At 38.0% G+C, this 22,618-nt stretch overlaps 1 protein-coding gene across 2 annotated transcripts in view; it reads left to right on the top strand.

Moving 5' to 3' along the window:
* LOC106064262 (neuroglian-like) overlaps positions 1-22,618 on the top strand; it is a 213,535-nt gene that overhangs the window by 135,223 nt on the left and 55,694 nt on the right. For both annotated transcript variants that reach the window (XR_008777578.1, XM_056026957.1), the window contains exon 3: positions 19,677-19,973. Coding sequence is in view for 1 of the 2 variants with exons in the window: in XM_056026957.1 (XP_055882932.1) it covers positions 19,677-19,973 (297 nt within the window). In the remaining variant the exon portion in view is untranslated. The remainder of the gene's footprint in view (positions 1-19,676; positions 19,974-22,618) is intronic.

The following is a 22,618-nucleotide window of genomic DNA, read 5'->3' as shown; positions in this document are numbered from 1 at the left end:
GCTGAAGAGAATGCTGAAGAGAATGCTGAAGGGAATGCTGAAGAGAATGCTGAAGAGAATGCTGAAGAGAGAATGCTGGAGAGAATGCTGGAGGGAATGCTGATGAGAATGCTGAAGAGAAAATGCTGGAGAGAATGCGGAAGAAAGAAGAGACAAAGGGAAATGGACCACAAGAAAGTAAGAAAAGTTGTAATGGATTTACGGAAAAAGAGAAAGATAAAAAGAGATAAAAAGAGAGATAAGAACAAAGTAGGGAGGGCATGTGAGAGAGAGAAAGAATAAAGAGCTGAAAAAAACAAAAAAGAACATTCTGTTTATAGATAGAATTGAATTACTTGAGAGACTGACATGAGCAAAGTCGAAAACCTAGCCCACTCACTTGTGACTAGGACTGACCACTACACTTGTGTCTAGGATTGACCTCTACACTTGTGTCAAGGATTAACCTCTACAGTTGTGTCTAGGATTGACCTCTACACTTGTGACTAGGATTGACCACTACAGTTTTATCTAGGATTGACCACTACACTTGTGACTAAGATTGACCACTACAGTTTTATCTAGGATTGACCACTACACATGTGACTAGGATTGACCTCTACAGTTTTATCTAGGATTGACCACTACAGTTGTGTCTAGGATTGACCACTACACTTGTGACTAGGATTGACCACTACAGTTGTGACTAGGATTGACCACTACAGTTGTGACTAGGATTGACCTCTACACTTGTGACTAGGATTGACCTCTACAGTTGTGACTAGGATTGACCACTACAGTTGTGACTAGGATTGACCACTACAGTTGTGACTAGGATTGACCACTACGGTTGTGACTAGGATTGACCACTACAGTTGTGACTAGGATTGACCACTACAGTTGTGACTAGGATTGACCACTACAGTTTTATCTAGGATTGACCACTACAGTTGTGACAAGGATTGACCTCTACACTTGTGTCTAGGATTGACCTCTACACTTGTGTCTAGGATTGACCTCTACAGTTGTGTCTAGGATTGACCTCTACACTTGTGTCTAGGATTGACCTCTACACTTGTGTCTAGGATTGACCTCTACAGTTGTGACTAGGATTGACCTCTACACTTGTGTCTAGGATTGACCTCTACACTTGTGTCTAGGATTGACCTCTACACTTGTGACTAGGATTGACCTCTACAGTTGTGACTAGGATTGACCACTACAGTTGTGACTAGGATTGACAACTACAGTTGTGACTAGGATTGACCACTACGGTTGTGACTAGGATTGACCACTACAGTTGTGACTAGGATTGACCACTACAGTTGTGACTAGGATTGACCACTACAGTTTTATCTAGGATTGACCACTACAGTTGTGACAAGGATTGACCTCTACACTTGTGTCTAGGATTGACCTCTACACTTGTGTCTAGGATTGACCTCTACAGTTGTGTCTAGGATTGACCTCTACACTTGTGTCTAGGATTGACCTCTACACTTGTGTCTAGGATTGACCTCTACACTTGTGTCTAGGATTGACCTCTACACTTGTGTCTAGGATTGACCTCTACACTTGTGTCTAGGATTGACCTCTACACTTGTGACTAGGATTGACCACTACAGTTTTATCTAGGATTGACCACTACACTTGTGACTAGGATTGACCACTACAGTTTTATCTAGGATTGACCACTACACTTGTGACTAGAATTGACCTCTACAGTTTTATCTAGGATTGACCACTACAGTTGTGTCTAGGATTGACCACTACACTTGTGACTAGGATTGACCACTACAGTTGTGACTAGGATTGACCACTACAGTTGTGACTAGGATTGACCTCTACACTTGTGACTAGGATTGACCTCTACAGTTGTGACTAGGATTGACCACTACAGTTGTGACTAGGATTGACCACTACAGTTGTGACTAGGATTGACCACTACGGTTGTGACTAGGATTGACCACTACAGTTGTGACTAGGATTGACCACTACAGTTGTGACTAGGATTGACCACTACAGTTTTATCTAGGATTGACCACTACAGTTGTGACAAGGATTGACCTCTACACTTGTGTCTAGGATTGACCTCTACACTTGTGTCTAGGATTGACCTCTACAGTTGTGTCTAGGATTGACCTCTACACTTGTGTCTAGGATTGACCTCTACACTTGTGTCTAGGATTGACCTCTACAGTTGTGACTAGGATTGACCTCTACACTTGTGTCTAGGATTGACCTCTACACTTGTGTCTAGGATTGACCTCTACAGTTGTGTCTAGGATTGACCTCTACACTTGTGTCTAGGATTGACCTCTACACTTGTGTCTAGGATTGACCTCTACAGTTGTGACTAGGATTGACCTCTACACTTGTGTCTAATATTGATCTCTACACTTGTGTCTAGGATTGACCTCTAAAGTTGTGTCTAGGATTGACCTCTACACTTGTGTCTAGGATTGACCTCTACAGTTGTGACTAGGATTGACCTCTACACTTGTGTCTAGGATTGACCACTACAGTTTTATCTAGGATTGACCTCTACAGTTGTGTCTAGGATTGACCTCTACAGTTGTGTCTAGGATTGACCTCTACACTTGTGTCTAGGATTGACCTCTACACTTGTGTCTAGGATTGACCTCTACAGTTGTGACTAGGATTGACCACTACAGTTGTGACTAGGATTGACCACTACAGTTTTATCTAGGATTGACCACTACAGTTGTGACAAGGATTGACCTCTACACTTGTGTCTAGGATTGACCTCTACACTTGTGTCTAGGATTGACCTCTACAGTTGTGTCTAGGATTGACCTCTACACTTGTGTCTAGGATTGACCTCTACACTTGTGTCTAGGATTGACCTCTACAGTTGTGACTAGGATTGACCTCTACACTTGTGTCTAGGATTGACCTCTACACTTGTGTCTAGGATTGACCTCTACAGTTGTGTCTAGGATTGACCTCTACACTTGTGTCTAGGATTGACCTCTACACTTGTGTCTAGGATTGACCTCTACAGTTGTGACTAGGATTGACCTCTACACTTGTGTCTAATATTGATCTCTACACTTGTGTCTAGGATTGACCTCTAAAGTTGTGTCTAGGATTGACCTCTACACTTGTGTCTAGGATTGACCTCTACACTTGTGTCTAGGATTGACCTCTACAGTTGTGACTAGGATTGACCTCTACAGTTGTGTCTAGGATTGACCACTACAGTTTTATCTAGGATTGACCTCTACAGTTGTGTCTAGGATTGACCTCTACAGTTGTGTCTAGGATTGACCTCTACACTTGTGTCTAGGATTGACCTCTACACTTGTGTCTAGGATTGACCACTACAGTTTTATCTAGGATTGACCTCTACAGTTGTGTCTAGGATTGACCTCTACAGTTGTGTCTAGGATTGACCTCTACACTTGTGTCTAGGATTGACCTCTACACTTGTGTCTAGGATTGACCACTACAGTTTTATCTAGGATTGACTTCTACAGTTGTGTCTAGGATTGACCTCTACAGTTGTGTCTAGGATTGACCTCTACAGTTGTGACTAGGATTGACCACTACAGTTTTATCTAGGATTGACCACTACAGTTTTATCTAGGATTGACCACTACAGTTTTATCTAGGATTGACCTCTACAGTTGTGACTAGGATTGACCACTACAGTTTTATCTAGGATTGACCACTACAGTTGTGTCTAGGATTGACCTCTACAGTTGTGACGAGGATTGACCACTACAGTTTTATCTAGGATTGACCTCTACAGTTGTGACTAGGATTGACCACTACAGTTTTATCTAGGATTGACCTCTACAGTTGTGTCTAGGATTGACCACTACAGTTGTGTCTATGATTGACCTCTACACTTGTGTCTAGGATTGACCTCTACAGTTGTGTCTAGGATTGACCACTACAGTTGTGTCTAGGATTGACCACTACAGTTGTGTCTAGGATTCACCTCTACAGTTGTGTCTAGGATTCACCTCTACAGTTGTGTCTAGGATTCACCTCTACAGTTGTGTCTATGATTCACCTCTACAGTTGTGTCTAGGATTCACCTCTACAGTAACGAAGTCAGGTGAAAAAAGTCAAATATCTAAAACAAAAACCAAAACACAAATGAGTTTGTCTTAGAGTAGCACAAAAAGTGTTATTCTTTTTTTTGAATTACTAGCAATGAATTCAGCCTCGAATGTATACGTTAGACAATCATAGACTAAGAAAGGAAAACCATTCTCCAATGTGATGTAAACATCTTCAAACTTGAAAAGGATTAGTTTCCCCTAGAGACCATGCCGCTATTAAGCAAACAAGGGCAGGCAATAGACGGAGAGATGGCCAACTATCGACATATATTTTTTACATCTTTTTTCCTCATTCCTATGATGTCTGAGAGGAGAGAGATGAGCAGAGTGACATTTCCCTGAATGTGTCCTTCCCACAATTCCTCCTTCCCCACATCACACCCTCTTCTAAAAGATGGGGATCAGAGAATACAGTGCGAGGCTGTTCAATAATAAATAAGTTTCCGATTGAAAAAGGGCGCCAGATGAAGGGGGGGGGGGTAGAGAAGGTAATGGATGAGGGAGTGGGAAAGATGTCTGGCTCCCTCTAGGGCGTTAAGTTGTTCAATGATGACACCAGACATGCGCAGATACTCAGCGAGTCACACTCCCACATAAGGATATTTTGAAGTCTGATGCAATGTTTAGATATATACTTCTTACTTAAGCAGTGTAGAGACCCTATCTACTGAAGTAATAGGCAGTTAGACAGACTATTGTTTCCGAAGTATAGACATACTATTGCCACTGAAGCTATGTAAAGACAGACTATAGCCACTGAAGCTATGTAAAGACATACTATTGCCACTGAAGCTATGTAAAGACATACTATTGCCACTGAAGCTATGTAAAGACAGACTATAGCCACTGATGTACAAATGCTCCTTCTTCGCTTATGCTATTAGAGCATAGACTGGGTTGCCTGAGCTAGCCAGGAAAACCAGTGACTTTGCAGAATTTAGGACATATTTAAGTCATTTGTTAATATGCTTGACTAAATGCATGACGCGTAGGGCGTAATCATTTTCTTTTTTGAAGTAACGTCTGTATTATATAAGATAGGATAAGATAAGAGATGCATAGCTATAGCCACTTCAGCGATGCATAGTCCGACTATTGCTCATCGTTCTCTCTACTTTATCTACTACTCTACATATACTTTTATCCTTAACGTTTGAATCTAAAAAAAATATGTGACATCGACACAGCTATTTCACAACAAAATCAACATTTTATGTAGGGGTAACAAACACTCCTGATCTTACGCAAGCTTATTGTATTGTTTTGGAATTAAGTTTGCATTTTTATGCACAAACCTATGCACCATTTTTGTATCAGGATAGGGAAAACAGTCTGTGAGACTCACAGTACATTGTAATGATCAAGATAACATAATCGCACATCTTGTACATGTCTTTATTCTTCTATAAAGTTTATTAACAAAACTAATGGTGCCATTGTGGTCACATGATGGTTTGTGGATGTAAATCTACCTACGAGTTTGTAACGTAATGTTTGAGTACGAATGATCCGCAACAGTCGCCTACGAATTTGCTTGTAGCACACAATATCTCTTCGTCCCCCTACATTTTGTTTTAATTTAAAATTGACGCTAAATATTAGCTGGACCGTCGTCACTACAGAAAAGAAATCTAATTATAATATTTAATAAACTGTCACGAAATAAAGTGACAAGACAGAGAACTGGTCTCAATGTCATTAAGTTTTTTTTTCTCTACGTAACTCACGCCTATAGTACTAGCACGCAACCTGTCACTTGTGTTCCCCCCCCCCTCTCCGAAACATTTCCTGTATTCACCCCCCCCCTCACAAACATTTTCTATTCTTCTCAATGGGCCATAACCTTTAAGGAAACAGAAACCAGTTTGTGTGTGTGTGTGAACATTTCGTGTCGTAGTCTTGAATAGGAATACAAAGATGAATGCACGGGCTGATCTTGGGGAGGAAAATATTAAGGGTCGTCCGTCTTCCGATGTTCTTCTCTCCATTTTCTTTTCTGATGATAGAATACTATGACGTAGGCCTCACCAACTAAATATTCTACTTTAAATATTCCTTTAAATACCTGAAATACTTTTTAAAGATAAAGCCTTATGAGCATGGAATAGGAAATAGTAAGAATTTAAATATTTATTAATTACAACGATAAACTATTATATATATATTATGTAATACTCATGTCATGGTAATCATGGGAAGGATACCAATTCAAAGAATTGTTTAAAAATATAAATGACGCTATTATCATTTTATGACTTTTAATATTTAACAAAATTGTATCCGATATTATTTTATTTATAACAATTATGTATGTAGACTTACAAATGGTATACATTGGACGTAATTATCTACTTGTTTTACAAAAGATTCGTAAGGCACCTAAAATGTACATATATCTAATACTTATGGAATTTGTTCTCTCGGAAATACAATAACTAGAGTACTACTGGAACCTCTGTAGAACTCTAAACGCTGTTTAAAAAAATGCATTCTTCACAAGGATTTCAACTCAATGTTTTCTGATTTCCTTCCTCCACAAGGATCAGCGTATACCTACCGTGTCAATAATTACTTATGACGAGGCCTAATAGCCGAAAATAAATTCCCAATAAGTTCCCCTTTCAGACCTTGTGGTCTATACGGCAGAAAATGTAAAGATTATCTGTTTCTGTGGCCTAAGGTTAACGAGGCTGTCATGTGGCCAGCATAACGACCAACCACCTTTACTTTTCCCAACTAATGTCAGGCACCCATTAGAGCTGGGTGGACTCAGAAGCGCCCTAAGATCCCGAAATTAAAAATCCCAGTCGTCACCAGGATTCGAAATCCGGACCCCGGTTCGGAAGCAAAGCGCTTTACCTCTCAGCCAGCTCGCCTCCAATAAACATTTCGATTCTTTCTATGCCATGCTCTTTAAGGCTTTATTTTGTACAAGTATTTCAGGTATTTAAAGGGGTCCATCCATTGTAAGGTCTAGCTATCACTTCCTTGACTTCTACATATCAAAAGGATTGAATCCTTGCAAAGGGCGATTCTCTGAACGTATTTATCCGTTTTATTTCAAGGGTTCCCAAATGTTGAGGACTTTGCTTTCACTCAGACCTCACTTGAATCCTGACACATGAGCTACCCTCGCAGCCCCCACCCTCAACACGTCAGTGTTATTTGTAACCTCAGCCTGACACATTTATGACGTGAGGCGGCCCTCATAAACAGTGTGTGCGTCTCGTGGCTCTCCTACCATTCTTAGGACGAGCCAACCGCCGAGCTCATTATTGCCCTGATGAGACAGGTCTTGTTTTCCCTTTCGTCTTAATTAAATGCAGTTTTTTTTTTTTGGCGTGTCCAATTGGGAGAGACAGGCATGACGTCATTATGAAATTGTCTCCAATCAATTTGAACGACATATGTAACTGAGTTAGAAGAACTTGAGATGCGTTATACGTCCTGGTAGAGTCTTTAGAGACACTGAGGAGTCAAAGACAGTGGCGTGTTCATTCAAGTCATGGCAAAGAAGAAATTGAAGGAGATGCAACTTGTCAACTGGTTATTGGTTTCGGATACGTTAAATGTAAAAGCTAAGAGTGCCGAGTTCATACTTTCTCTACAGTAAACAAAAGTCGATTTTTTAAATTATTTTCACTATCATATCGAGCTGATATTTCTCATATAGACTCGTGCTGCGTGACATCCCTTCTTTTTAAATTTTGGAAAGATCACTTCATTAATTTTGAATTAATTAAAATTATTTTTTACGTCATCTGGATTATAGAAATAATAAAAAAGGAACACTTTTATTGTCCATCTAGTTTTAATGTTATTTTATAAATCTAGATCTATTTATTTATGTTCAACATTATGGAGTAGGAATGGATAGATCAGATGATGGAGAGTCGTGCGTTCATACTGGTCTTTGTTTTGTTTCCTCTCCATGAAAAATAAAGTAGTTTAGTTTGCTATATTTTTAAAGCATAAAGTTCTAATTGATATAATATACATAATTTAATTTTATACAGATCTTGTTTCCTGCCAACTATAACATAACAATTAAGGTAGCTTGTTATATTTCTAGTTCCGACCATATATAAAGCCCAGGCATTCATCTCAATCCCACGAGATGATCCATAGTCGCCTTGCGACTGAAGGAGGCCATGAGTACTTAAATGTGTATGTGTGTATGTATACAGGATTTGCATTATTAGGTTCTAAAATGTCTGTGATTCTATTGAATCTGCACATCTGCTGGGGAAGTTAAAGGCATTCAGTCTCTGAGCTAACATCATTTTGTCTCTTTTACAACCACAACCTTAAACCAAAGTTAACATCACCAGTCCCATAGATCTTTAGATCCACGTGCCCTTATTTTTTGTTGATCTACACAAATGTAGAGAACTGCTCTGAGAAAAACTGGATCGCAAAATACACTAAGAAAATAAGGATTATTATTTTCCTTCAAAAATGATGCGAGTCACTAGCTACTTATTTACAAGGTCTTGAACTAGTACCTAGTACAAGGGTGAAATATGAATGTAAATGTTAGCTACGTGTATCAACAAATGAAAATCCATTTAGAATCTACAAAATAAATTCTATACAAGTTATTTCAAGTTTTATTAGTTAAAATATGATACGCCAAGAGCGATTTAGTTGTCTACAAGCAGTTTGGTGCTACAAGTCAACGACCGTCTATAACACTTGGACTGTGCCCTGGATCAGTCTAATTATCTTGTCATATCCAAAGATTTTAAATAAGGATTTGTCACTTGTAACAGCGACATAACTTTGAGTGAAAGATATCTCCTATTATTTAAAAGACTCTGCTGCTATAGATATGTCAGACATACTAGTCCTACAGTTGCTTCTCGATATTTATTGCCATTGAAACGTTCGTACAAAGAAATGTGCTCAGAATAGAACAAGCATGCTAATAAGGGAGATGAAGGGCGCCTTCTGTGAGCTCCAAAGGGCTGAGAGGGGGGGGCGCTACTCAACTATTTGCATTCCCTTAATTAGCATATCAAAGCACGCTCGTTGAGGGTGAGTACGCGTGGCTAACCACCGGGCCGGGACGTCACGTGCCCTCCTGTCATTCAAGTGAGTCAGGCGAATTGGGCAAATTGGTGAGTCCCCTGACACGCCAGTGGTTGCTGGTGCCAGAAGGGTCCGCTGTCCACTTCCTGTTGTAAAGATGCAGCTTTTTTTGCAATGTATTGTAAAGAACCGCAGCCGTAGGCTTTTTAGTTTTAGTCATTTGAAGATTTATTGCGACTAACGATTTTTTTTTAGCTTTGCCTAATTTAAATCATATCAACAATAAAGTTAGAACAATCGGCATTTCATTTTGTTTTCAAGTATACATCTCTTCCATAGTGTACGGAGCAATAGGGTCCTAGAACATGTCCACGAGTTAGGGTGAAGAAAAAACTATTTTTAATGAATAAATTACATAATCTATCTATCTATCTATTTATCTATCTTTCTATCTATCTATTATATATATATATATATATATAATATATATATATATATATATATATATATATATATATATATATATATATATATATATATATATATATATACATATATATATACATTTATAATATAGATGCATAGATAGATGGATAGGTATAATTGTGCGAAAGTGCGTTTTTGTCTATTTTTTTTCTAATTTGAAAAGAGTTATAACGGTCAGACTAGAGTTTTCCTAGAGTGGCCAAAGAGCTAGTAATTCTTTTCCCAACAATACACCTCCACTATCATGTTTAGGAAAATCGTTAGAGCCGTTTTCTAGATCCGTGACCTGTTTCTTCCCCTTACATACGAGGTTTCATGCTAATAGAGGTATTGCAATAAAAGCTTTGCAGACTTTAGTTATAATAATAGCATATGTCATCAAGTCATCATCTCTGATACAAGACACAAAACTAGTGCTACTGGAGGTTTATTTATAAACAAGTTTGACATTCAATTCATTTCAATAACATTTATATTTGTTATGTATACATATATCGAATTTTGTATTTCCTTAAAATGCTAAGTAGCACTTGGAACAACCGCTTTTGTTTTCTCCCTATATTGTCTTACTGTGTTGTACTTTACACCTCTGCATCTGTTGTTGTTTTTTGTTTACAAGCGATATGAAACACTCCATGGCCCCAGCTAACCCTTGAACTTTCTGTTTCTTATGTCCAAATAAAAGAAAAGAAATCAATAGAGCTCCAATCCAGACCAGCCTCCCAGTGCTGTGTGTCTGAGTACCAATGTTAACACTTCGGAAAGATTTGCATAAAACCTTGGTCCATTGGACTACTTGTGATAAGCTGCCCAACGCATTCCAGATCGCCCTTCGGGTTGCCTTAAAAGTCCATATTGCGTTCTGCGTCTGTCGTCTTACTATCAGGTAAAGAGAGGAATAATTAAGCAAGATCAATGTTGACCTACAATGTCATTTAAACTACACACACACACATAATAAAATCATGGTCATTTCAAATTAACACTATAGAACACGTAAGCAAGTAAAATATTTAAAAATTTTTTTTTTTAAAAACAAACCTTATAATACTTAGATTGAGTGAAAATGCATTATTTTGAATCAATCATGTCATTAATTTTTAATAGATGAAAATTGCAAACAATAATACATTTGTGCGATTGGAAATACTTGTATTGTTTTGTTTTTTTTATCGCAACTTAAAGCTTGCTCAGTGCGCTATGGTCCAATTACTTGTGTGGGAGAGAGGGGCCGGAGAAGGGGAACTCTGGGAGAAGGTTTCTGTGCTGCCCTTTCAAATGCATTTAAAAAAAAAAAGAAAATTACTGGAATCTGAATATGAATACAAACCAAAGTATTTCAGATATTTTATAATCTTTTAAAAGTCTATAGTTTAAAATTGTAACGAACGAAATTAAAAGTATACAAAGGTTAACATCTGGAAACCGGTACCAGTCTGTCATCTTGTAAAGGTTTCTCTACTAGTGATTTGGGAAAGCGGTCATAGTAATAAAGTTCCTTTGTACCTTTCAGCCTGTATACAATGGCGTGGGACTTATGACTGAGTGATGTACATGAACAGTTTTTTGCGTTGATTGCCCACTTTGTAGGTACATACAAACAGTTTTAGGAATTCAAACGCACCAACAAAAAACATTTCTATTTCTTGGAACCTTTTGGAAATAAGGAGAAACAATCCCAATGTCTTGGTTCGTCTACAACACAGGACACTGGACAACCACGTGATGGTCAAGTTTGGACAGTTCATGAACAATGTTAACTTGAATTGTTACGTTAGTGTCTTATGTGTTGGTGGCAATGTAATCTCTTCAGTAATGAATTAAAATAAAACAAACAGTAATGTAAAGTCATTTAATTTATTTCATTTTGCTACTGTTAAGTGTTTAGCCTTAAAGAGACAAAAGAAACAGTGGCACAGGATTCCTGTGATGTAACTTCTTGATAAAATATCCCCTCCACCTCCCCCAAAATGAAGTTTAATCTGGAATTACTGATAGACAAATGTTGATGAATAAGCAGTTACTTGGAGAAGGCGTATGTGTCACTTTTTTACTTAAATTGTGATAAGTCTATTGGCAGTATGTTCCAAAATGGTTGTTTTGAATTGGAAATTGAAGTATAAAAGTCATTCCAAGATAGGTAATCGAGAAGTCTTTGGATTTGGTATCAATGGATTAGCTACATATGTTGACAGGTGTGAATTAGTTCCGTTAGATTCATGGAAAATGCACCAGAAGTTCTTAAGCTCTCAAGGAAAAGAAAAAAAGGTGATTGGAAGAATTTGAAATTGGGAGAATAGGTCGCTTTCTACAGAACCAGCTTCTTTAAAACATTCAGTGAAACTACTGAAGATGTTTCCTTCTGTTATTCTACTATCAAACACTCAGTGAAACTAACTACAGGAGAATGGAAGATGTTTTCCTCTGTTATTCTACTAGATCTTGCAGCTACTATTTTGTTTGTTACAGAAAATATCTTTCAACTTTTCGGACGTTCGAAAACAAACATTTCTATCACGTAGACAAAACCTCTAACAGGACGCCAGTGGATGCAAGCATAGTTCGACAGTCAAAACACAGATCACACGACCTGGCATTTATCTGCTATTTATATTTAGTACTTTGTTGACGCTAGTATAGAAAGACGAGGCATGTCTCGTAACATAAAGCAGCTATTGCATTAAGTTTATTTTTAGATTGAATACTTTCTAGCACAAGCTCATGTTCACACGTTGTTAACAAGCAGTGAGAAGTTTATTTAAAACGATGAAAGTTTTTTTCCGTAAACTCTAAAAATTGTTTGGACGTTACTAGAATGTAGTATTTAAAAGACTAGCATTTAGACTATGACTTTACAATATTCAGAAAATGAGATATTAACAGATTTTTTGGTCTATTGGCTTTTTTTTTTCTTAATCATTTCTTCCAGTATACTATAGAAGTATTTAGATTTGGAGGACTTTGTTACTTTTTCTTTTTTTTTACATTACATGTCAAATGACTCATCGGTGGCTGAGCGATAAGGCGCTTGGATTCCAAACTTGGGGTCCTGGGATTTTAAATTTCAAGATATTAGGCGCCTCTGAGTCCAACCCAGCTCTTATGGGTACCTGAAATTAGTAAATTAAAGTAAATTAGTATAAAAAGTAAAGGCGGTTGGTCGTTGTGTTAGCTACATGTCACCCTCTTTTACCGTGGCCAACTGAAACAGATGACCTTTACATCATCTCCCCTATAGATCTTTACTCTTGTAAAAGATAATTTAAATTGTATTGTACTATAAAATGTGTATATTATTAAAGTGATTCTTAGTATCAGAAGAAAACCTTTGTATTTATGTAAAGAAGATCTTAGTTTTGAATTTTATACTTTGAAGAAGTATTTCCGGCATCAAGATATTGTTGGAGAAGTCTGAAATAGTCTAATTGAGAGAACTGTCGGAAATTAGAACATCAGAAGTGCATTGTCTGATCACCACAATCTCTTCGTAACATCAAGACATCGTTGTCATCTGGCACTCTAAACTTATCTTCCATTCAAATACGTTGCTGCACCCTCTAAACTATATATGAATTGATCACCTTATAGGAGAGATGGGTGTCTGTCCACTTGCTTAGCTTGTGTAAGAGATGAACACTTCTTTAAAGCAAACAAATTTACTGGGTTAGAATACTTTCTTTTGGCCAACCAGTTCAATTCAGTTTAAAGATCTTAACATGTCAACATTTGCTCCTGTCAAGATGGTGACATCAACCAAATGCCAGACACCAGCGCCAGAAATTTACCAGTTTCAATCTATCCTCAGTGGACAATTATCTCAAGATTGTACAGGATTATCGAACCTTCTGGACAATATCACACCCTCCAGACCAAGTCCATCCTCGTCTTGACCAATATTTTGATTACAATTTTCTGGCATTACTCATTTTAGTAATGACCAACGTCCGATCGCCTGGAGTGTTGTGCAATTACTGGAAACTTCTCATCCTGACAGTTGTCCATTTCTCTTCTGTCCCTCTCTCTCTCTCTCTCTTTCTCACTCGCTCGCTCGTACTCACCACCAGAATGGTCATTCATCCCACTTCTGTCAATTTAAAACAGGCTGCGTATCTTGATTAAGGCCCCCTTCTGGTGGACAGGAAAAATCACCCCTAGAGTAGGAAAGGTCAAAGGACGGAAGTATAGCTCCGATCTGTGTGGCAACACCAAACGTCATCCACAGGCAGCACCGTTAGAAATACCAAAATGACAGTAAAATTGGTAACAAAGTGAAACGAACGAGGTCTTTGTTTATAGTCAGTAACAGCTCACACACACATACATAGCATACTCTCGGTATGACCTTTCACCTTTTTAGTATTTTATGCCTCAACAGGAATTGTGTTTAAGTTGTCAGAGAAAAAAAGTGTAAAATTCTGGTCTGACAAGTCCAACACAGCCATGGTCTACATGGTCAACATGGTCTACAGAAGAAGATGAACTTGATTAAAATTGTATACCTGACATATCTAAGCAAAAGTTCTAAGGTCAACAAAATCGAAAATAATGAAATCAAGTAAAAATAGGGGTAGAATTGCGTTGGCGTTTGTTTTTTTTTAAAAAGCTTATATCTCCAACTGACTCTATGTCTGTCTGTGTGGTAAAAATATGACTCACAGTTCAGCAAACATTTTTTTCTTGAATTTTATTTTACAAGTTTAACTGTAAATCCATATAAATTGTTTCGCACTATAAGAATCTAAAACGTTCTACTTTTTAACAACAAATAGATCTTCATACAAGAAAACGTTTGAAAAGAAATCCAGGTTCTATCGACAAGCAGAAGTATAACGTGTCACTCACACTGGGGGGTATCACATGACCTGCATAAATATCCTCGCCAAATTCTTGGGAGTTGTCCTTCTGTTGGTAGCAGACGAGACTAAAAATCGATAACTCTTGCAAGACGTCTGCTCGGGGTTATGAAATAAACAGAGAGAGAGAAATCTAAAAAATAAAACCACTCTTTGTACAACTCAACAAATTCTTAATATGTAAAGCAGAAAGTAAGGCGTATGTGTATATGTATGTATTTATGTATGTTCCGCATAGAAATCAAAACCGTTTTACCAATATTGATAAAACTTCGCATAAATGTTCCTTAGATCATGGCGGAGACCATAGTGTATGTTTAATGTCGCTAAGACAACCGCAAGGCCCTAAAAACAGACAAAAAGTACCTAATTGTATCTCTATTAAAGTTCGAAACTTTTTAACAAATCGCTTAATTTCTCTCTATGAAATAAACTGTTAACAAATAGTGTAAACCTGTTAACACAGTATTTTATAGTTGATATGAATGTATAGGCCTAACGGGTAAGCCCATTTTCGCAAAACTACTTTTATTTTCGTGGAGAAAGAGGAACGCTTGAAAGGAACATTAGCTAAGTTTAACATAGATCTAATTCCAATCCACTAGATTAATAATACACAAACTAAGGGCTGCGGTAAATATCCGGCTAATTATTTAATAAAAATATATGCCTCCTCAGGCATCTAGCAATGTACAAGACGTCATGTTTTATATGAAAGCTCAACATATTTGATGGCAGAACATGATGGTCAGAAAAAAGTTTGGGGGATGGGGGGATGCACCTAATGTTTAGAGACTGAGGTGAAAATTGTAATACGACGTCACCCTTGGGAAGAGAATGCGTCATCTAAGGGAACTGTGTGGCGCGAGATATAGAGTCAACATCTTATCCAGATCAGCTTGTGTGCCTTATGCTTTTTTTACGAAGTTTATATCAACTTACTCTGTCTGTCTGTCTGTTCGTCTGTCTATTGTCTGTCTGGTAAACAGTTTGTTTCTCCCTCCCATTCTCGGATCAAGTTGAAACTTTGCAAAATAAATCCTTGTACCTGACGAGACATGAATTAGTTAAAGAAATAACCAATTTGTTAATTAATTACACGCCATTCATTATTTTGTTTGATATTGAAATAAAGGGAATAAATGTTATTTCATGAGAAATGTAGACGTAAATTTAGACTAAATCCCCATCATACGTTTTATAGAGTTTTGTCTACCACTTCCCATTCTCGGATCAAGTACACAAAAAATGGCATAATTATCTAAAGTCGATGACAATACACGAATCAATCCAAAAACTAAACAATTAGTTTATTGTGATTTATGTAACAGAAAGGGAATTAAACCTCGCAATATTCAGATAGATGGCAGTAATTAGCGGTTCTTTCCCTTACATAAGCTCTGTCGTTTTTAAGTATTTTTTTTTTCTTTTGCTTGTTATTTTTTGTAAACTAATTTAGTTCATACTAGTTTGTTTTCTTTCCAAGCGCTAGTTTCTCTTTTTCTTTTAAGATACGCCCCTAAAGAACAAACACGTTACGCAACCATCCCCTTCTCCCTGCTAATCCGCCCATGGTATCACGTCATCCACACTGATTTAGTACACGTACAAACTACCACTACTAATGCCGTATATCCTAAAGGTTGCCAGACCATTTTGTTGTACACAAAATGAAGTAGAAACAAACAAAAAACAGCTGTATGAAACCCTTAATGCAACTTACCGCAGTCGCCGCTGGGCTGTGAAGTAATTTGTTAAGTGCGTGACCAGTTTATTCTATAGAGACTGGCCTGGCTTATTGATTAAGTTGGTTGTTTGGGTGATGATAATGTTGGAGTTTATTTCTGCAATGCTGCTTTTTCTCTCAAAGCCCGCACAATAGATTATTGATAAGATTTCCATTCCTACAGTCTATGTCATCAGGTTGATACAAGTCTTGGTCTATTCAATAAGTAAGTCTGAGGGAGAGTATGTCAAAATAAAAAGACTTTGAACATATTCCAATGTTAATGTGTGTACAGTCTGCACTGAGTTATCTTTCCCTCATAAAATGTTTCCTGGAACAAATGATTTCTTGTGCTATTCACAGACTTATCCATGAAGCAGTGAAAACAAAAAATTGTTGCAATTATAAACAAATATACCCCTCCTCTCTCTATATATATAAAGTGCACCCTTTCAGACCAGGGCAGATGATGTAATGGTCATCTGATTATGTGGCCTACGGTTTAGGAGATTGTCATGTGGCCAGCACAACGACCAACCGTCTTTACTTTTCACAAACTAATGCCAGGTACCCTTTAGAGGTGGATGGACTCAGAGGCGCCCTAAGATCCCGAAATTAAAAATACCAGTCTTCACCAGGATTCGAACTCGGGACCCCCGGTTCAGAAGACAAGCGCTTTACCGCTCGGCCACCGCGTACATATATATCTCTCTCTATATATGTATAATGTATGCATACATTTTTGTATTTTTCATATGTATGTGTGTGTATGTATGTATGTATGTATGTATGTATGTATGTATGTATGTATGTATGTATGTATGTATGTATGTATGTATGTATGTGTGTGTGTGTGTATGTATGTATGTATGTATGTATGTATGTATATATCTGTTTTGTACGCAGGCATCATATCTATCTATCTCCTGCTTACTCTTTTTTTTTTTGTGGGGGGGGGGAGTGACTCAAGGACATAAAACATTTGCTAAATATAACAGTAAATAAATGTAAATAAAGACTGCCACGTGAAATTTAGTCGGTTCTCTGAGATTTTATTATTTATTGACAGATGTTTTAAGAGGAATAATTATACCGCATATCCGGCCTGATAAAACCCACAGGCCGTGGTATGAGCATCATTGATCTATTTGATCCTTCAATCTGAACCTCATGGTACCTCACTCACTTCACTCATCACGTTTGAACGACCAGTCACTGTACTCTTTATCTATAAGGGAATGCACCCAGTCAGAATCGAATCGAGGGAGAGGGCACCTTCTATACGCCACTTTACCCAGTTCGCTTCTTTAGAAAATTCTTCTCTTTCGCCCTGACATTGCCCCAGTCACAAATCCAACAGGTCCGCCCTTAACTTGTCTCACTACTCACTCGGATTCCATGCAATTAAAGGCTTAGTCTCTGCAACGGCTACGGCTTTACATACCCAACAACTTGAATCCTTGGGATTTAACTCCAGACTTTCAAACCTAGATTTACCTACTACACATCGCACGCAAGAAACGTACCCATTCCAATAGACAAAACGGGAAGTTTGTATTTGTTTTGTTTTTATTTGTAGATATAACGGAATACATATATAACATAACATAACATATAAACACAAATAACAGCAAAGGAGCTTCTATTGCACTCATTCTTAATATTGGTTTCCAAAACATAGCCATTACTATTAACCTAAGCAATAGAACAAAAACAAACTTTAATAATTTTTAGTTAATTTTTTTAAAAATATTTCCGTCAAAATTGTATCTGATTCGAGTTAAATACATTAGAAGGAGAATCATATGAGAGATATGTTTGTGCAATAGTTTAAAAACACGATCATTTAGTAGTTTATTGAGGTATATATTTTAAGTTTTACTTGCGAAATGCAATCTTTTATCATTGCTGTAAAAATAAACTGTCAGGATTTTAATTTGATTAACTTTACAACATAAAAAAAAAATTGTGGTTGTAATGTGTATGTCTTATTTTGCAATGATAGGTAATTGTAATCGATCTATTTGTATATATCGATTTCAAATGAACTTATCTCATTCATATAACTAGGCCCCTTAGTCCAGCCAACTCTAATGATTACTTGACATAAGTTGGTAAAATTAAAAGCAGCAGGTCGCTGTGCCGGCATGACATCCTTGTTAATCGTGGGCCACAGAAACAGATGACCTTTACATAGTCTACGATTTAGATCTTACGGTCTGAATGGGAAACTTTACTTTTGTTTTACACATATACATGATGTTCACTGGTTAAACTAAACAGTATTGACTTATTGGAATCGAGACTGTGATTTGTTATCATTTTTTTGTAGAAGATTCGTATGTTCGGATAGCACCACGTTTAAGGTCGGATAGCACCACGTTTAAGGTCGGATAGCACCACGTTTAAGGTCGGATAGCACCACGTTTAAGGTCGGATAGCACCACGTTTAAGGTCGGATAGCACCACTTTACTGGTCGGATAGCACCACGTTTCAGGACAGATAGCACCACGTTTCAGGACAGATAGCACCACGTTTCAGGACAGATAGCACCACGTTTCAGGACAGATAGCACCACGTTTCAGGACAGATAGCACCACGTTTCAGTACAGATAGCACCACGTTTCAGGACAGATAGCACCACGTTTCAGGACAGATAGCACCACGTTTCAGGAAATATAGCACCACGTTTCAGGACAGATAGCACCACGTTTTAGGACAGATAGCACCACGTTTTAGGACAGATAGCACCACGTTTTAGGACAGATAGCACCACGTTTCAGGATGGATAGCACCACTTTACTGGTCGGATAGCACCACGTTTCAGGACAGATAGCACCACGTTTCAGGACAGATAGCACCACGTTTCAGGACAGATAGCACCACGTTTCAGGACAGATAGCACCACGTTTCAGGACAGATAGCACCACGTTTCAGGACGGATAGCACCACTTTACTGGTCGGATAGCACCACGTTTCAGGACAGATAGCACCACTTTACTGGTCGGATAGCACCACTTTAATAGTCAGATAGCACTACGTTTCAGGACAGATAGCACCACGTTTCAGGACAGATAGCACCACGTTTCAGGACAGATAGCACCACGTTTCAGGACAGATAGCACCACGTTTCAGGACAGATAGCACCACGTTTCAGGACAGATAGCACCACGTTTCAGGACAGATAGCACCACGTTTCAGGACAGATAGCACCACGTTTCAGGACAGATAGCACCACGTTTCAGGATGGATAGCACCACGTTTCAGGACAGATAGCACCACGTTTCAGGACAGATAGCACCACGTTTCAGGATGGATAGCACCACTTTACTGGTCGGATAGCACCACGTTTCAGGACAGATAGTACCTCTTTACCTTTCGGATAGCACCTCTTTACTGTTCTACTATTAACCGCATTCCTTACTTTGTGTATCACGGAACTTGATTAGTTAAAGAGTTAATTTCGTATACATTAATCAATGATATTTTGTTTTGCTACCCCCCAGGCTATGTGAGAATCACCGAACAACTTCGCAACACTGTGGTCGAGGAAGGGGAGCGAGCCAAATTTGTCTGCAAAGTCGAGGTGCATCGCTTGGATGAAGATAGGCTGACCGTGACCTGGAAAGCAAATGGTCAGTTTCTCAGCTCGGACGACTCTGGCCGGCTAATCCAAAAAGAGGATGGTTCAAGGTTTTCCCTTATCATCAAGAAGACGGTGCCGGGTGATACTGGCGTCTACTCGTGCCTAGCTACCGTGGGATTGGACACGGACATGTCTAGCGCTCATCTCCAAGTTAAGAGTGAGTATAATTCGTTTGGACAAGCACGTAATCTATCGTTTACATCTTCGAGGTTTTCTCTATACTTTTAAATAGTTCAACATACAAGCAAAATGAGTATATAGTTCTTCGCCTCTGCATATTCGCAGTGAACAGTACTCATTTCATTTCAAGAATTAGAACGACGACTTTCTGAGCATTGGTCATGATTTAATATTATGGAATCATATTTAAACAAAGAGTTATTTGTACAAAGCTTATATGAACTTTGTCAGTAAGAAAGGCAGCCAAAAAGCTACGAACACATACACTATAGAAATAAACTAACTATTTAAATTATGATATTATTTATATTTGTTTACAAAGCTATATTAACTAACTTCGCCTGTCTACCTGGTACAAATTATGAGAAAAAACTTCCACTTCCCATTCTCGGATAAAATTGAAATCATTAAGAAAGGGGCATTCAAGTTACTAATACTAATATAGTGCACGTATGTCTGAAGATCATTTTGGTCTCTACATAAAGATTTAAAACTGTCAGAGTGCATCGGTCTGGAGAATTTCCACCATTCTGACATAAGACACTTTGAAAAGTCTTTTTAAAAGAGTTTTGAGTCGATATTGTTGAAGACGGTACACATTTTACAAGGTCTTTATTAGAAGATGAAACAACATTTACTTACAATAGTTGAAGTCTATTTTACTTTAATATCATTTAAGTTGATATTCATGCATGAATTAATCATTACAGTATTTTTCCCCTTAAAAATAAATTGACAGGCTTCGCTTCCTATTTTAGTCAGAAAGTCGCACCCCACTAGGAGGTCACACTCACAGTTTGAGAAACGCTGACATAACCTTTACATTACATTGCAATTAAATCTCATAATAACATTATAATAACAAAGTATTTCAAACTCTTGTCACTTTACAAGTATTATTGACAGTCTTCTCTAAGAAATAGACATTGGATGATTTACGGCTTTTATTGACCTGGTGTTTTAAAACAACAATTTAGGTTTCACCTGCCAACTTAATTCGGTGAATTGGATTTTGTACAACATTTCAATACACTCGATTATCAATAGTGAGACACAGGTGACAGGATGCTTCCGATCGATCCCAACCTGTCAAAGCATAATACCAGAAAGTCACCATAGGGGCGATCACACCACCACTTGCTGGTTTGTTCTACTTTAAACCACTTTCTATGGTCAGGGGTCAGCTATTGGTCAGTCACTAGCTGACTAAATGTATGGAAATAATCGTCACGCTTGATTGGCCGGCTCTGTGCTCCACCCTAACATCCCCCACTCCTCTAATCACAACGTTAATGTATTGTTGTTTTTTTTAGGTTAATGTTTTTTTTTCTTTTGTTCTGCTGTTTTTTATGAACCATTTTTTCCCCTCAGCACTTACATATATTTATTTGCAACGCGAGAGCAGACGATCAATAAAATAATATAGAAGCTGAGGAGGGAAATAATATGGCGCCCTGGTGATTTCACGTCCTGGCGGCGCTAAGTGAATTTCAATGTCACGAAATCCAACGTTAGCGCCCCATCCTTCCCATTCACCCTGCTCTACTCCCCATTCACCCTGCTCTACTCCCCATCCCCCCCCCCATTTCTCGTGTGATGGTAAAAGGAACTTGGGTACTTAACCCAGCGCTCTGGGCTATCAAATCTTCACACTATTCGGAGTGAAGGAACGCCAACAATAACAAGCATTTCACTTGGCGTTTCCTTTCAGGTGTCACTAAGGCAGCAGGAATGTCGGGTGGGAGGTAATCGATGTATGACTGCTATAAATCGCAGACTATTGAACTGTAGGAATGTCGCCCTTAAAGACCCAGAGGTCGGTGCTGAAGAGCATGTATTTGTCCCCACAACCCTGTTCTTGAAGCTCATTCTAATGTTGGTTTAATAATAAATAGCTGAATATTCATTTTGAATGACGCTCTGAATTTGCGATAGCAATTCAAGTACCCACATGAATGATAAACTTCTTTTGAGAAGTCCTCCAATTCGAAGGGATATGAACCACTATGACAATATCCATTCTGGGATTTGGACGAAGTTGACAAGGTCTCCATTACGATTTAAACTTTTTGAGAATCCTTGCTGAGATATGGCACGCTCCCATCTAGGTTATAAGCTACGATTACTTGGCTTTCACTATGATATGATCTTCTGTGTCAAGACTCCTCAAGATATTTTCTTCGACAAGGATTCAGCTAGATTACAATCGTCTACACGTGTAGGCATCCTAATTGAACGTTTGAAATATTCTGATTTTTACAAAGCTTATATCAACTCACTCTGTCTGTCTGTCTGGCCAAAAGTTTGTACACGTTATTTCTCCGACACCCAATCTCGGATCTAGTTGAAACTTTGCACAATTATTTCTTTTACCTGACAACACGAGAATCATAAAAAAAAAATAACCAATGAGATTTTTTAAAAATGTATGCCTATTGGGAAAAATTTAATAATATTACGTTTTATCGCTTTTGTTGTTTTGATGATAAGTGTGCATGTTAAAAATTAGAAAATCACGAGAAGACTGAAGAATTTTTATTGGACAACTCTGGCACCCGAACTAAGGCTAAAAAAAAGTCAGTGTTATGATCAACGTAAAGAAGGAAAAATATTGAATAACAT

Source organism: Biomphalaria glabrata, chromosome 4 (assembly GCF_947242115.1).
Source record: "Biomphalaria glabrata chromosome 4, xgBioGlab47.1, whole genome shotgun sequence".
NCBI lineage: Eukaryota > Metazoa > Mollusca > Gastropoda > Planorbidae > Biomphalaria > Biomphalaria glabrata.
Note: the sequence above shows the minus strand (reverse complement) of the source record. Positions and strands in the feature narration are given on the sequence as shown.